The 14209-nt window shown below is 41.4% G+C and overlaps 1 protein-coding gene across 1 annotated transcript; it reads left to right on the top strand.

Moving 5' to 3' along the window:
* Positions 1 to 124: 124 nt before the first annotated feature.
* LOC119735471 (3'-5' ssDNA/RNA exonuclease TatD-like) lies at positions 125 to 13439 on the top strand. Its single transcript, XM_038209172.1, has 7 exons — positions 125 to 352; positions 3388 to 3571; positions 4860 to 5100; positions 6540 to 6654; positions 8782 to 8942; positions 9593 to 9776; positions 11210 to 13439. The coding sequence occupies exons 1-7, from the start codon at positions 259 to 261 to the stop codon at positions 11527 to 11529; spliced, it is 1299 nt and encodes a 432-aa protein (XP_038065100.1). The 5' UTR covers positions 125 to 258; the 3' UTR covers positions 11530 to 13439.
* Positions 13440 to 14209: the final 770 nt, after the last annotated feature.

Here is a 14209-nt window from a genome sequence, read left to right as displayed (position 1 = left end):
AGACTAACCTTTAGATTTTTTTTCAACCTCGTATTATTTATCGCAAAACTCCAGCATGTGGAGAACAGCTCTGTGTATAAGGTTTTGATGAATTATTCATCATAGGTCAGGGCCAGGGTCGATCGCATTGCGCACGTCGCGCACACACAAAAATACACGCGCACGGAAAAGGACGATCGCACACCCTGTACTTTGCCACATGTTCCTCATTTTGCCAAGAAAAATCAACATTCCAAAATAAGTTTTCAAAGGGATACCATGGCTAGTAACGAAGTTGATGACGTGAAGAAGGACGCTGAAGTCAGCGGTGAAGCAGACACTGTTGACGCCAGTAATCGGAAGATTTACTTCGGTAAGGTCAGAAAGGTCCGAGTCGGAAAATGCGCATGCAGATTGCAGTGCATGGAGTGATCGATATCGAGTTCTCGTGGCTGCATGCGGTTGGATTAACCGGATGCATTCACATAGCATCTGCGCCCTCATGCGCCTAGCCCAAAATGTGGCCAATTTACTGGACTACCTCTGTAAATAAAGGCCACACTTGGAACTTGACCCGAACATGTAGAACTTTGTCAAATTTGGGATTTTCACATTTAGACTTTATTTGTGGTTTATTTACGCTTAGTTTAGACATGTTTGTTAGAAGCATAATCTGATCACCCTCTTATACTTATTAAAAAATTATTCCCCCCTTTTTAAGACATCTACTTTTCATGTAATTTCGTGTTGGGGCGAGTACGCAAACGTGTGCAAACGAACCTGGGAATTACACAAAATATAGATGTCTACTTTTCATGTAATTTCGTGTTGGGCTTGGGGCGAGTACGCAAACGTGTGCAAACGAACCTGGAAATTACATGAAATATAGATGTCTGAAAAAGGGGGTACAAATTTTCTATCGCTTTGAAGAGGGTGAGTATGCTTCTAAAGCGTAAATAAACTTCAAATATAGTCTAAATGTGAAAATCCAAATTTGATAAAGCTCTACAAATACATGTTCAGGTACATGTTCCAAGTTTGGCCTTTATTTACGGAGGTGGTCCAGTAAATTGGCCACATTTATGGGGCTATTATGCGCTTTAGTATCACTTCTTTCAGATATGAAGGAAAGAAATTTATGAAGAAAATATGCTATATTATAGCTTTATGCCCTAACTGTTTTATACAACAGTCGACTATCTGGTTCCCTGACCTGACATGACAACATACAATTTCAACATACCGGATCTTTGGCTCTTGGATTCGGAATATCAACCAAATGGTTCTCGGACTTGATTTTCCTTTTAAACAAATCCTTGGTTTTTTTTAGCAGTGCTATAACGATAGCACTTGAAAATCTTGTTACGGGCTCTGATTCTACCTCCATGGTCAAATCACCAAAAAAAATTGAAAGTTTGGGGAAAAAATGTTGCAACCTGACGCCATTTCAGCGGTTTGTGTACAAAGTCTATGGAGAGTCAAGAACATTTTCTAAGTATTTCCTACCAAAATTGGAAATGTGTCCCAGTCCCAGATTCATGTCTTATCATTTTTGCAATGACTGACCTTCATTGAGATGATATTAGCCCCATAAATGTGGCCAATTTACTGGACTACCTCCATAAATAAAGGCCACACTTCCACCAAGTACAAAAACATGTCGAACTTTGTCTGTTGAAGCATACTCACCCTCTTTATAGGCTATTCAGAAAGTGCTGCCTTTTTCAGATGTCTAATTTTCGGGAAATTTCATGTTGAAATTTTGATACGCAAACGTGTGCAAACGAATCTGGAAATTTCACGAAAAATAGACATCTGAAAAAGGCAGCACTTAGTCCAGTAAATTGGTGACATTTATGGGGCTCAGGTGATATATGTAGATAAAAGTGGCGTCAGGTTGCAACATTTTTTCCAAAGTTGAAACCCCATCATATTGGTTCAAACTTTATGGGGTAAATTTATACTGAAAAAGCTAAAATTTTAAGTTATAGTGCCATCAGATAAATGGTTTTTGGGCTAACGCCCGCCATTGTTTGGCAATTTTGGACAAAATGGGTGTTGCCGCCAATTTTTAAATTACCATTTCTCCATATTCCTGTGGGCCAAACATTGTTAATCTTGGTGTTTTTTTTGGGGGGGGGGGGAAGGTTACATCGTAAGACATCCACATTTACCATTAATTTTCATGTCGGGGTAATTTGAAGCATGATGACTTTTTGACCTTGAATTTGACCTTATTGATCAGGTGACTTTGAGACGAATTTGGATGAAAATTATACCCCATCATGTTTTCCACAAAATATCCAGAAATTGGGTGTATTAATATTTTGTTTTTTGGGGTTTTTAGGTTATCTCAAAGTTAGCATACTTATTGCAAAATGTGATATCCCTATGCAATGTACTACTAGTGGATTTAAAGCTGGGATTTTGTTGTCCCTGAAATGTGCATGTATAAGGGATATCACATTTGCAACACATGTAGAAACCAAACAAAAGATATTATACCCCCAATTTTTGTGTATTTTGTAGAAACATGATGGGGTGTAATTTTCATTAAAATTCGTCTCAACGTCACTTGATCCTCAAGGTCAAATTCAAGTTCAAAGTAAAGGTCAAAAGGTCATCATACTGCAAATTTATACTCCGACATGAAAAGTAAAGGTAAGTTTGGATTCCTTGTGATGTTTCCTTTTCATAGCAACCAAGATCAACAAATTTGGCCAACAGGTAGGCCTATAATGGAGATATGGCCATTGGAAAACGCCCATTTTGACCAAAATTGCCAAACAATGGCGGGCGGTAGCACGAAAACAGTTTGTCCGATGGCGCTTTAAACTAAAATTTCAGCTTTTTCAGCTTAAATTACACCACAAACTAAATATGAGCAAATTTGAAGGGGGTGGGGTTTAACCCATTGGGTGATTTGACACAGAATGACCCTACAGTTGTCGTAATGATAGCCACTACCCTTTTTTGGGGTGGGGGGGGGGGTGGTTGCCTATTTCTTATAATCTCGGGAGTTTGGGGTATTGTTGAAGATGTTCCAGCTTAAACTGGCCACCGATTGGAATATAGTGCTCCTGCGCTTGTTGAAAACTGACAAAAAGCTTAGGAAAATAATATAAAGAACAGGTAGCAGTTGCTGACATTTTACTGGTTTTAAAGAAGAAATTTGAGCTAATATTCCTCATGGAAGCTCTAAAATCATGCACAATAATTGCCTTCAACAGAAATGTGGCGTTGGACAAAAAAATATAACCCTACAACTTTTTTCATCATCTCCTCGAGACTGCTCATATTTTTTTAAATATTTGAATTAAACAACATGGTATTCGGTTGATATTCGAATCTTCAGTTTATTTGGCACAGCCCGACATGTAAACCCGGTCTTCCTTGCTCTTTCTGCAGGTAATCTTCCCTTCTCAACGACGGCCGAGCAGCTCGAGAGTTGGGTGTTGGAAGGCATCTCTGAGCCCAACAACAAAGATGTCAAGGGGGAGATTGCAATGGACGGCATCGGACGGGCACGGGGATTTGGGTACATCGACGCCCCGGAAGACTTGAAGGAGGAAATCTTGAAACTGCACGGCCAGTAAGTCCAGGCTGGTCTTGTCGGCTTCTGTTACATGTATGCTTTGTACATGAGCATGGAGTAAAACTGCGGGCTTTTTGAAAAACATGTACACAACAATCTTGTTGTTGCGTCCATGTATATTTGGTCAAGTTGAGTCAAAGAGTGTTTTTTTAACATTTCAATATTACTTCTGCAACCTACATGTCAAATGAATTCTCTTAATTCTAATAACCCTCTTTTTATTTCTTTTATTTTTTAACAGTATCTATCAGTAGAACATTTTCTTGCATGTATGTTCAGGCATGAGATTTTTCAGACTTTTGTCTGAAATCAGACTTTGTGTATCTGAGAGAAAGACATTGTCAGTTTAGAAAGAAACGCATCTTTCAGACCTTTCATCCAATTTTCAGATTTTGTTGAAATTGACAATCTCATCCCTGTAACATCGCAGTTATGGGTATTTTTCTTTTGTGTTGCGCGTTTTTGTCATCTTCGTCGTCATTTTGCCCCAAAATATCCATGTAGTGGGCTGTTGGTCAATTTGGCCCAGTTTCATGACTGTTGACTTGTTCATGTGTGCAAAATCCTGTATCTAAGAATTTTTCCCTTTATATGTAAGCTTGGTAAGTCTGATTGTTGTTACACCTGCACTGTTAATATAAAGCACAGTATGACATGTATGATAAGAGCCCTGCTATTGGGCTCTGTAGTGTATTGTGTTCTACTTTGCTTGTATAACCCTAACCGCCCTGAATCCTTCAAAATCCTCTTTGCCAAAGTGGAGGAAATTGGAGGACTGAGGTTACATGACAAAAGTACGTTACTGATTGCGTAGGATGCACTTTGTCAAGGTCTTGGGCCAGACCTTGTGTTGCTTTTGCTCAGCCATGCATAAATATAGGCCTGGATTATGCTTGAAATCCTCCGTACTGCTCCAGGATGTCACTGGCCAAGCCTCAACATATTGACAGTCACTGCCGCAGGATTTGGAAGGATTCAGGCAGTGGTCACCCCTCCACGGACCATATTCAAGAAATAATGGAGAAATTTGCGGGATTGAGGCTACGTCCTGGCAAAAAGGCCCAGGGAGTTAGGGTTAACTGTTAAAAAATTATGATTAAAATTAAATTAAAAATTAAAATTAACATTGACTTATTCCGGTTTGTGGTAAGCAATGATCAATGTCTGATATGATTTCTTCCCACTTGATACAAAAAAAGTAAATATGATGTATTCCCCCTCGAAAAAAAGAAGATGTATTTAGAAAGATATTCATTTAAATTTCATTTTGCATTTGTGATTGAAGGTCTCTCGACGGCAGGAAACTGCGAGTACAAGTCGCCCGCGACGCCAGCTCAAAAGCCAGGTGGAGCGGAGACAACAAGGGCGTGCAGGGCAATAGGAGGCGTTTCCCCCGCCCCATTGCCAGCAAGCTGCTGGCCACGCCCTCCCACACGTACACCTTGATTGACGTCGGCGCCAACCTGATGCACAAGACCTTCGGCCGGGCGGGCCTGCCCAGCCGCAGTCGGACGAACGCCGTCAAGGTAGTACCCTGAGTCAGTTTTGCGACCGAGTGCATTTCCATGGGTATGCGTAGGAGTACTTTGCCATGGGTACAAGTACCGGGCAATATTTTTCTATTAGTATGAGCTTGTACCAGTCCCTCTGTTTTGAGGCGTGGGATCACACCCCCACGCCATCACACGCCTAAATGCTGCCCGAGAAGTGCGAATAATCGCACGCCTGAATCCCTCAGTACCGCACACCTTGGCATACATTTACAGCATAATTTTACTTCGTAATTTGTGAAAAATAAAGTATGTCAGTGAAGAGAAAACGGCTTTATTGTAAAACAAGATGAATATTATGGGGAAAAAAACCCAGATTGTTCAGTCCCGGCTTGGACCACAGCATCACACACCTTGAAAAATCACACGCCTAGAAAAATTACATGCCTAGAAAAATCCAGGTGTGCGTTTTTCCACGCACCTGTAATTTTCAAATCAGAAGGACTGTTTTACATTTCTAAGATTATGAGTACAAGTACGAGTAAAAGTGTGAGAGCGGGCACTCTCAAAGACTATGAGTATATTTCAATGGGTACACGTTTGCAAGAGGTTTTGCTGTCCTAAACATGAGGTTTTGCTGTCGCCCTAGGCATGCCGCAAAAACAGTACAGTATGGGGTCTTTTCGTACATGTACCTCTTAAACAAGTATCTGTGGCTGCTTTAGGGACTGTGACCATTCAGCCCTGGTATGAAAAGGGCCCCCCGGTACCTCGACCGGTCCAAAGCCAGTCCGGTCTTTAGCCCAGTCTCGTTCGGTACATGGTCCTGTCTGACCAGAAGTTTTGAAGTCAGTCAGGCGCATCAATTTATTGCCCTTCAGAGAACGCCCAGAGCAGAACAATAGCAGACTTTAATACCAGATTAAAGATAAAATCTTTCCATAACGCCTTGGTAATTTACGGTCCCATTGTGTGCGAAACCCCATGGCAGGGGGTTTGATCTGTGCCGACGAAAGTGTTCTATTGTTTCGCGCTGAGAGATGAAAACCACAAGCGGGTTTCTTCTGGGATATATTACATGTGTCAATACTTGCAAACAATAGACACCAGGATAGAGGAGTTCCTGATTAGCAACCGGACCAGCTCCTGGGCCGGTAGCTGGAACAGTATGAAAGGACTTCTTGGGAGGGGACGAGCTTACCGGGGGGCCCTTTTTATACCGGGGCTGAATGGTCACGGGCCCTTACTCACTGCAGTATCAGATTCAAACCAGCCAGCTGACCCTGGCAAGCCTGGTGGTTGAGTGGTAAGACGTCTGCACTAGTAAGCAGGAGGTGTTGGGTTCGATTTCCACCCGAGAAGTTTGTGAATTTTTTTCTCGCAATCACTCAGACAACTCTTGAGTATATACAGTGTTTGTAGAATAGGTCAGTGACGGGTAAACCCAAAGTTGAATTTACTTGTTTTCGTTTCAGAGAGCTCGGTCCATGGGGGTAGAAACGATCATCGTGACGGGCACGTCAGTTGTTTCAACGATGAATGCGCAGGATCTAGTAGACGACTTTACCGGGACCTTGTTTTTCACAGCAGGTGTGTTCAACACATGTTTTTTTTTCCACAAATGTTGGCCATTATGGTTTGTCTAGACTTTGAGAGTTCTGGCACAGATCCCATGACTTAAAGCTATAGTCCATCATTTGCAGCCATCCGAAAAGTAACTGGCGTAATTATTGTTGAAAAACAAACTTGGTTGAAAGATAGTAAGGGGACTAAACTCCCTGTGAAATTATTCTCTCTGGGAAGCTGTCATTTTGAAGTAATCAACGAAAGAAGGCATTTCCAACGGTGATTCTTAAGAAGCACCGTAGGAAAATTTAATTTAGTAGTTTGTTTTGTTATTCAGCGCAGCGCGCACAAGTATTGGAACGACGCACACGCGCGCGCGGTTGTTATAATTCGTCGGATCAGTGCGCGACGTCGCGTGTAGCTGCAATTCAAAACAATTCAAAACATGATTCAGTAACTTTTGATTTGTAATTGAGATCTTAGAATGCTGTTTTTCTCGGAATGTACAGCTGAAGCTTAGCTGAAACTTCATCAGGTTAGTTGCTCAGTATCCTTCATTAGATTTTGAACTCTTTTGTTGCTTCAAACGAACAAAATGCACAAATTACAAATGATGGACTGTAGCTTTAAACACAGCACTGTAAACTGTTAACTGCTCTGCAGACTTTTGTCACTTGACACACTTGTACATACAAGTTAATGACTGTTGAAAATTGATATGGTGGACAGTGATACAAACAAATATCTTTTTTTTTTGTAGTGGTGCAAGTCTAAGCACAATCTTTAACTACCAAAATTATGGTAAAGAAAATTATGGTAGGGTTGGATAGCTCAGTTGGTGGAGCACCGGAGAGGCAATCCAGAGGTTGCAGGTTCAAACCTCGCTCAACTCAATTTCCTTGTTCAACTTTGAAAATAAAGTATAATAATACACCTAGTCATTTTCCCTTTTGTAGTTTATATGGAAATTTGTAATAAACAGCTGTATATCCTCTTTTAGTGAATCCCGTTTGCTATTTCCCGGGTTTGCAGCATTGCTAATGATGCTAGCAACGTGACTTTGGGTGTGATCCCTGCCTACATGGCATATACAGGCTTATGGGGTCTGACTAGTGCCCCTTGAACAAAGACTTGACAAATTTGGGAACCGCCAACATAGCCCTATGATAGCTCAGTCGGTAGAGCACTGGAGCGGCAATCCAGAGGTCACAGGTTCAAACCCTGCTCCAGTCAATTTCTCTGTTCAACTTTTAAAATTATCATAAAGAACCAATCAGTTTCCCTTTGTGGTTCATTTGAAAACTTGAAACAGAAAGCCGCATCCTCTCTGAGTGATCCTGTTAGTCATTTCCCAGGTTTGCAGTATTGCTAAATTTTAATAACATCGTGACTTTGGACGTGATCGCTGGCTACTTGGCATACACGGGTTTATGGCTTCTGATATTGACAAAATGGGGGACCACCAACATAATAGGGCTGGATGGCTCAGTTGGTAGAGCACTGGAGCGGCAACCCAGAGGTCCCAGGTTCAAACCTGCTTCAGTCAATTTCTTTGTTCAACTTTTAAAAAAAATTATCATGGGTTGAAAATCGGAAGCTCAGATTTGGCATGGGATTCTACATGTATTCCATTCTTCAGAACCTACAATGGAAACTGCTTTGCCACCTGTAGCTTTTGTGTTCATTGTCATCATTCTTTATTAAAGCTACAGTCCATCATTTGCAGCTATCCAAAAAGTAACTGCCGTAATTATTATTGAAAACCATAATTGGTTGAAAGATAGTAAGGGAACTAAACTCCTTGTGAAATTATTCTTTCTGGCAAGCTGTCATATTGAAGAAATCAAAGAAAGAAGGCCTTTAGTAGTTAGTTTTTTTATTCTGCGAAGCGTGCGCAATCGTTGACACTATGCACACGCGCGTGCGGTTGCTATGAAATCGAGATCCTAGAATGTTGTTTTTCTCGTAATATACAACTGAAGCTGAGCTGAAACTTCATCAGGTTAGTTGTTTAGCACCTTTCTTTAGATTTTGAGCACGTTTGTTGCTTCAAGCGAACAAAATGCACAAATTACAAATGATGGACTATACCTTTAATTGTCATCAATCTTTATTAATATCTCTCCATTGCTCTTGGGGGGGGAAAAACAGGTGTGCACCCGCACAGTGCCAAGAGTTGGGATGTCACAAGCGCGGAGAAACTAGAGAAACTAGCTGAAGACCCAGCCTGCGTGGCCATCGGCGAGACCGGTCTAGACTTCAAACGCAACTTCTCAGAACCCGAGGAGCAAGAAGAAGTGTTTGAGAAACAGGTGTGTAATAGTTAGTCTATACCGTGGTCTATTACATATGGACAGATTCGCTGATTAATTAGGCAAGACTCCGCCTCTTGTCCTTCTAGATTTTGACCAATCAGCAGGCGCTTTCTATATCGGGTCTTCGGTCGTTCACCCGTCGCGTGTCATAGAAACAATGGATAAAAAAAAAGTGTGTCACGCACTCTGTATCACGTTATGGGATATCGCGCCCGGCTGTTGGAATTGACCAATCAAACCATTTAGTCCTGATTTAGGAATGAAATGACGTCACGATTTAGTAAAGTTGCCTCAGATTGGTTGGCAGCGGCTTGCATATATGCATGTCTAGACATATCAGACGTTATACAGGAGTCTTGCTCCGTGGATAACGGGTGATACTCAGACTATGTGTTAGATGGGCAGCTTTTTGCGGGAATTGTGCCTTCAATGATACAAACACGGCATTTGGCACACAGAGTATGTCCTATGAAAGATATTTGGCTATAGGACCATCGCAGATTTGTCCTTTGAAAAAAATATAGGTGGAATAACAAGCATTTTCAAAATTTTCAAAATGGCTGCCATTGCTGGTTATTCTACCTTATGCTAACTGTCAGAAACAATAGATGAGAGTTTTTTCCGAAACACTTTCTACATCTTTACAGGTGCAACTTGCCTGCCGTCTGAAGAAGCCTCTGTTCATCCACGAGAGAGAAGCGCACACCAAGCTGATGGAGATTCTGATGAAGTACGAGGAGCAACTCCCAGAGTGTGTCATTCACTGCTTCACAGGCACAGAGGAGGAACTGCAGGTCTACATTGAAAAGGGCTTCTGGATTGGACTGACAGGTGAGTGGGCGGGGTCTGAAGGGCGGGGATGGCTGCAGGCCAGTTGCCAAGGCGTGGGAACTCTCTGATCAGTCAAATTGGCAAGCTATTCATAAGGGAATAACAGTGTGAGGAGCCGGTCTTCACTGCGTGATAATGACCGGGTGTGGGGGTGACCGCTGTTAATGGACCGAGACGAAGATGCTTGGTTTAGGAAAGGTAAATATGTCGGTGGGTGAAGTGTTCAAAGAAAATAAATCGTAGATCTACGCTTTCGTCGTAAACATCCTCAGTATATACTGCACTGCTGTACGATGTCGTTTCAAAACCTCCTTACGCGCGCCCACGCACGCATCCCTAGCAACTGTGTTGCGTACGCGCGCGTCAGTCTCACGCGATGGGGGTTGAGCGCATGTGCAGTGCTCTATTGTTACAAGCTACCGCAGGACTGTTACTATATTTTGACCAATCATTGGCTTGCATGGGGCTGAACGGGGCTTGATCAATGCTGGTTCAGGGGCCATTTATTCGCTTGATCTTTGAAGCCGGTCCATTATCACCGTTAATGCCCGGCCACGTGATCGAGTCTCGACCAATAGAAACCATCAACTCTCCAAGGTATTTATTCATGAACTTTAAAGACCTATAGACCGTTCTCATGTTGCAGCCATTTGATTTTTTTTCCCATTCAAATTAATGTAACCAAAGCGAGGCTGGAAGGAAAAATAGTCTGGTTCCTTTCTGCACAAAAACACCATCATTCAGTACTGTTATTGGATACAGGGAACATGACCAAAATTGTGGAAGCATGATATAGGTCAATAGTGAGTGAATTTGAGGATGTTCCAGGTATCTGGTAATTTGGGGGATGTTCCAGATATATTCTTTAGCTTGTGTCACAAACAATGGAAGGTTTAAAAAACTTAAAAGTTGGTCTCAAACCATCCATTTTCCAAAATCCAAACCGAATCATGGAATTCAAACCAAATTTCTACTACTCTGGTCTCGAGTCCCAACGCTACACTCTACAGGGTTCGACCTAAATTTTTTTTTTCACTAGACAGCCCGGCTACTGAACAGACTTTTAACTAGCACGCAGGCATTTTCACCAGCCCGCATGTTTTTTTTGTGTCTCATAAACAACAATGTGCATACATGTAAAACGTGTATCCTGAGGCAATCTTGTCAGTGTTTTTAAGAAGTAGATCTAATAATTTAACCCTAAACAGTTAATAAAATAAGAAACAGGTACAGGTTTGCTTTCTGAATTTAATGATTTATTTCTTCGTGTACCTTCATCTTTGCTGTATCCCAATATTTATTTACTCGCCAGCCGGTCTACCCAAGGAATAGTTTGACTAGCCTGCGGGCTGCCGCTGTTTTGACTAGCATTTGGCTAGCGGGCTACCACTGACCACTTAAACCTTACATGTATTGTTCATTTTTCATGGTAGGCTTCATCTGCCAGAGTGACAACAACATCCCGCAACTTCTCAAATCGGGCAGCCTGCCCCTGGACAGAGTCCTGCTAGAGAGCAACTCCCCCTTCATGGAGCCCCGCCTCAACAAGGAGATGGAGGTCTGGGACTCTCTCAAGAACATCCTCGAGTGCCTGCCCCCCTTGGCATCCTGGAGCCCGTTCCCCCGCAACGAGCCCGCCAAGTTGCCCGTAGTGTGTGAGATCGTGGCCCACTATCTCGGGCTGGAAGCCGGGGAGGTTGCCGACAAGACGTCGGAGAATGCGCGCAAGATCTTCGGGATAGAAAAAGAGTAGCGACAAAGGTTCTGTTTAAGTTGCACCTTTTCAGCTTTTCCTTTTTTTTAATTTACACGTGGAATGTTAAGAAATTTGCAGAAAATATGAATATTTGAAATTGAAGGACAGCTGTTGTAAATGTTCATTTTAGTTTTTGTTTTTTTTATATTTTTTATTCCAAGAAGTGCATTGGAAGCTTAAAGCAATGTTCAGTTTTATTTGTTATATCTTTGTTTTCTTTCGGATTTTTATGGTTACTTTCTTTGAGATGATTTCGTTATTCATGTGGCATAGCCATGTCGTATCTCTCTTGATCGTTCAAAATCAAACAAGTAGTTTCAGGGGACATTATTGACACATAATACACACAACAAAAGAGCTGACTAGTGAAGTTGCACTGACGTCTTGCTGCATCTGTTATGTTGCTGGAAGAAGTTTGAGAGGTTGGTTCGGAACGACAGTGAAATGTTTTGAATGCGTGCCGGGCGTGCCTTACACAACCGATACAAATTTATCCTAGATGTTGTTCCTGACAGGTTCGTGGGTGATATAAGTTGGTCCTGTTAACGCCCTCTCGCAGCGGCGGCGATGGGTTATCGCAGTGGCGGGTTATCGCATATCAAACCATAACAACGTCTAGCCCCTACTAAGTGGATGTAGGACTTGTACCAAATACTCTGTGAAATCATTCCGCCTGAAATGGTATCAGTTGGAAGAAACCAATCATTGAAGGTGGTTTAAGAAAGTGAGCCCGCCATTTTTTTTTTTATGTGCATTAAAAACAGAATCCAGTAACAAGACCCCAAAATGGTGCATATATGCTTTCTCTGTTATCTCAAAATGTATAGTATCCACTGAGCTGAAACTTCAATAAATATGTTGTCACGCACCCTTCTTGATAATTTGAGCAACTTTGTTGCTTCAGATAACAAAACAGCACAAAAGCAGAATCTGCCGATATGTGTCTACACAAGTGGTGGTTTTCTGGAGGATTTAGGGAGACTGCAAGCAAAGAGTGAAGAGATTTTTTGTGAAAACTACCTGTCCAATAATAGTGTTTTTCATTCTGCTGTGCGGGTGCGCAAGCAGAGTATTACAGAACTGAGTTCTGATTCTTTCGGTTCTACAAAAATGCATTCAGTTGCGGTATCTACACATAACCCCCTCCAAAAAAAAGGGACACATTCATTAAGTGAATTCAGTTTAATATCTTCATGGTAGAGATACTTCTTTTCCCTTCTTTTTTTTTGATAACCCTACGGAAGCATAGAAAGACCACAAGCAATACAAATTTTCAAAATATGTATCTTGGCACGGCAAATTAATATCTCGCTGCAGCATTTTAGTATCATAGCGCGACAAGCAAGGGAGAGATATTAAATCGCAGTGGCAAGATACTATGTCTCTGCGGCGAGATGGTATGTGGCCGCAGCGTGGCGAGTTACTGTTTCCAAGCTACCCTACTGTTTCCGAGATAGTGTCTCGCTGCGGCAATATAACTCGCCGCAACAAGGTCGAGATATTAACTCGCCGTGGCCTCTATATCCTTCCGTACCTGAAGATATTTCCAATTCGTAAGATTTCTTTGCTGTTTTGTTAACGTGTTTTCTTCGTGCTGTTATAAAATAACAGATTTTAGTTCATGCTCATCCCAAAACTCAAAAAGAGTCATTTTCTACAAAGTTGTTGCAGTTTTGGAAGAAGGAAGGAAATATATATTAAAAAAAAATATACATATAGTAAATGATACTTTTTTTTTCAATACAATGTATAAGCAAATCTCTGAGTGGTTGGTCTATGCATTATTTTTACAGGAAAAAAAAGCAATTTTCAAAGGTGTTCAATGTTGGTTTGCCTGATTAATTGTTCTTGTATGCAGCTGATGTGTTCATACACGAAGAGTTGTTATACAGGGTGGATAAAAAAAAACCCCGAAACCGAGATATTATTGTTAATTGGAACAGAAGTAGGGCACATGTGAATCAAAGAGAGATATCCTCTGTTAGGATTGAATCTCCTCTTTAAAATGACACCCTGGTCATGTCATTACATTCACAGTTGACTGAGCAGTGACCAATATTATGAAAGGGTCTATTTAGAGACTTGCGCCACTTTTCATAGTGAAATCTCTTTTTTCCCCCACCTGCATTGATTGGTCACCATAGCCTTTCACTCTGTGACAATTGACAACACAAAAACCACAATTGAAAAGTGGCGCAAGTCTCTCAATAAACCCTTTCATAAAATTGGTCACTGCTCAGTCAACCGTGAATGTAATGACATGACCAGGGTGTCATTTTAAAGAGGAGATTCAACCCTAACAGAGGACATCTCCCTTTGATTCACATGTACCCTACTTCTGTTTCAGTTAGCAATAATATCTCGGTTTTTTTTTTTTTAATCCACCCTGTATTTTATTAGGTCGTGTTTAAGTTGGTTTATTTGTTTCAGTATATTTACTTTAATAGGTAACAGGTTGGGGATTATTTTTTATAGTGCATGTGTTAGTAAGGAGTCCTGGAGGTGCCATGAGTTGTTGAGATATTGTCATATTTTATCTTGGATGTTTACTATTGACCAATCTGGTATCACTTTAATCATGGAGGCCCCCTTCAATGGCGAAAGCATTGTGCTACATGTAGCTATTGTTCAGGATACCTCTCGTGGAACAGTTGTTTTGTACAATAGCTAGCACAAT

Source organism: Patiria miniata, unplaced genomic scaffold (assembly GCF_015706575.1).
Source record: "Patiria miniata isolate m_02_andy unplaced genomic scaffold, ASM1570657v1 HiC_scaffold_29, whole genome shotgun sequence".
Classification (NCBI taxonomy): domain Eukaryota; kingdom Metazoa; phylum Echinodermata; class Asteroidea; order Valvatida; family Asterinidae; genus Patiria; species Patiria miniata.
The sequence above is the reverse complement of the archived record's forward strand: the minus strand, read 5'-3'. Positions and strand labels throughout refer to the sequence as shown.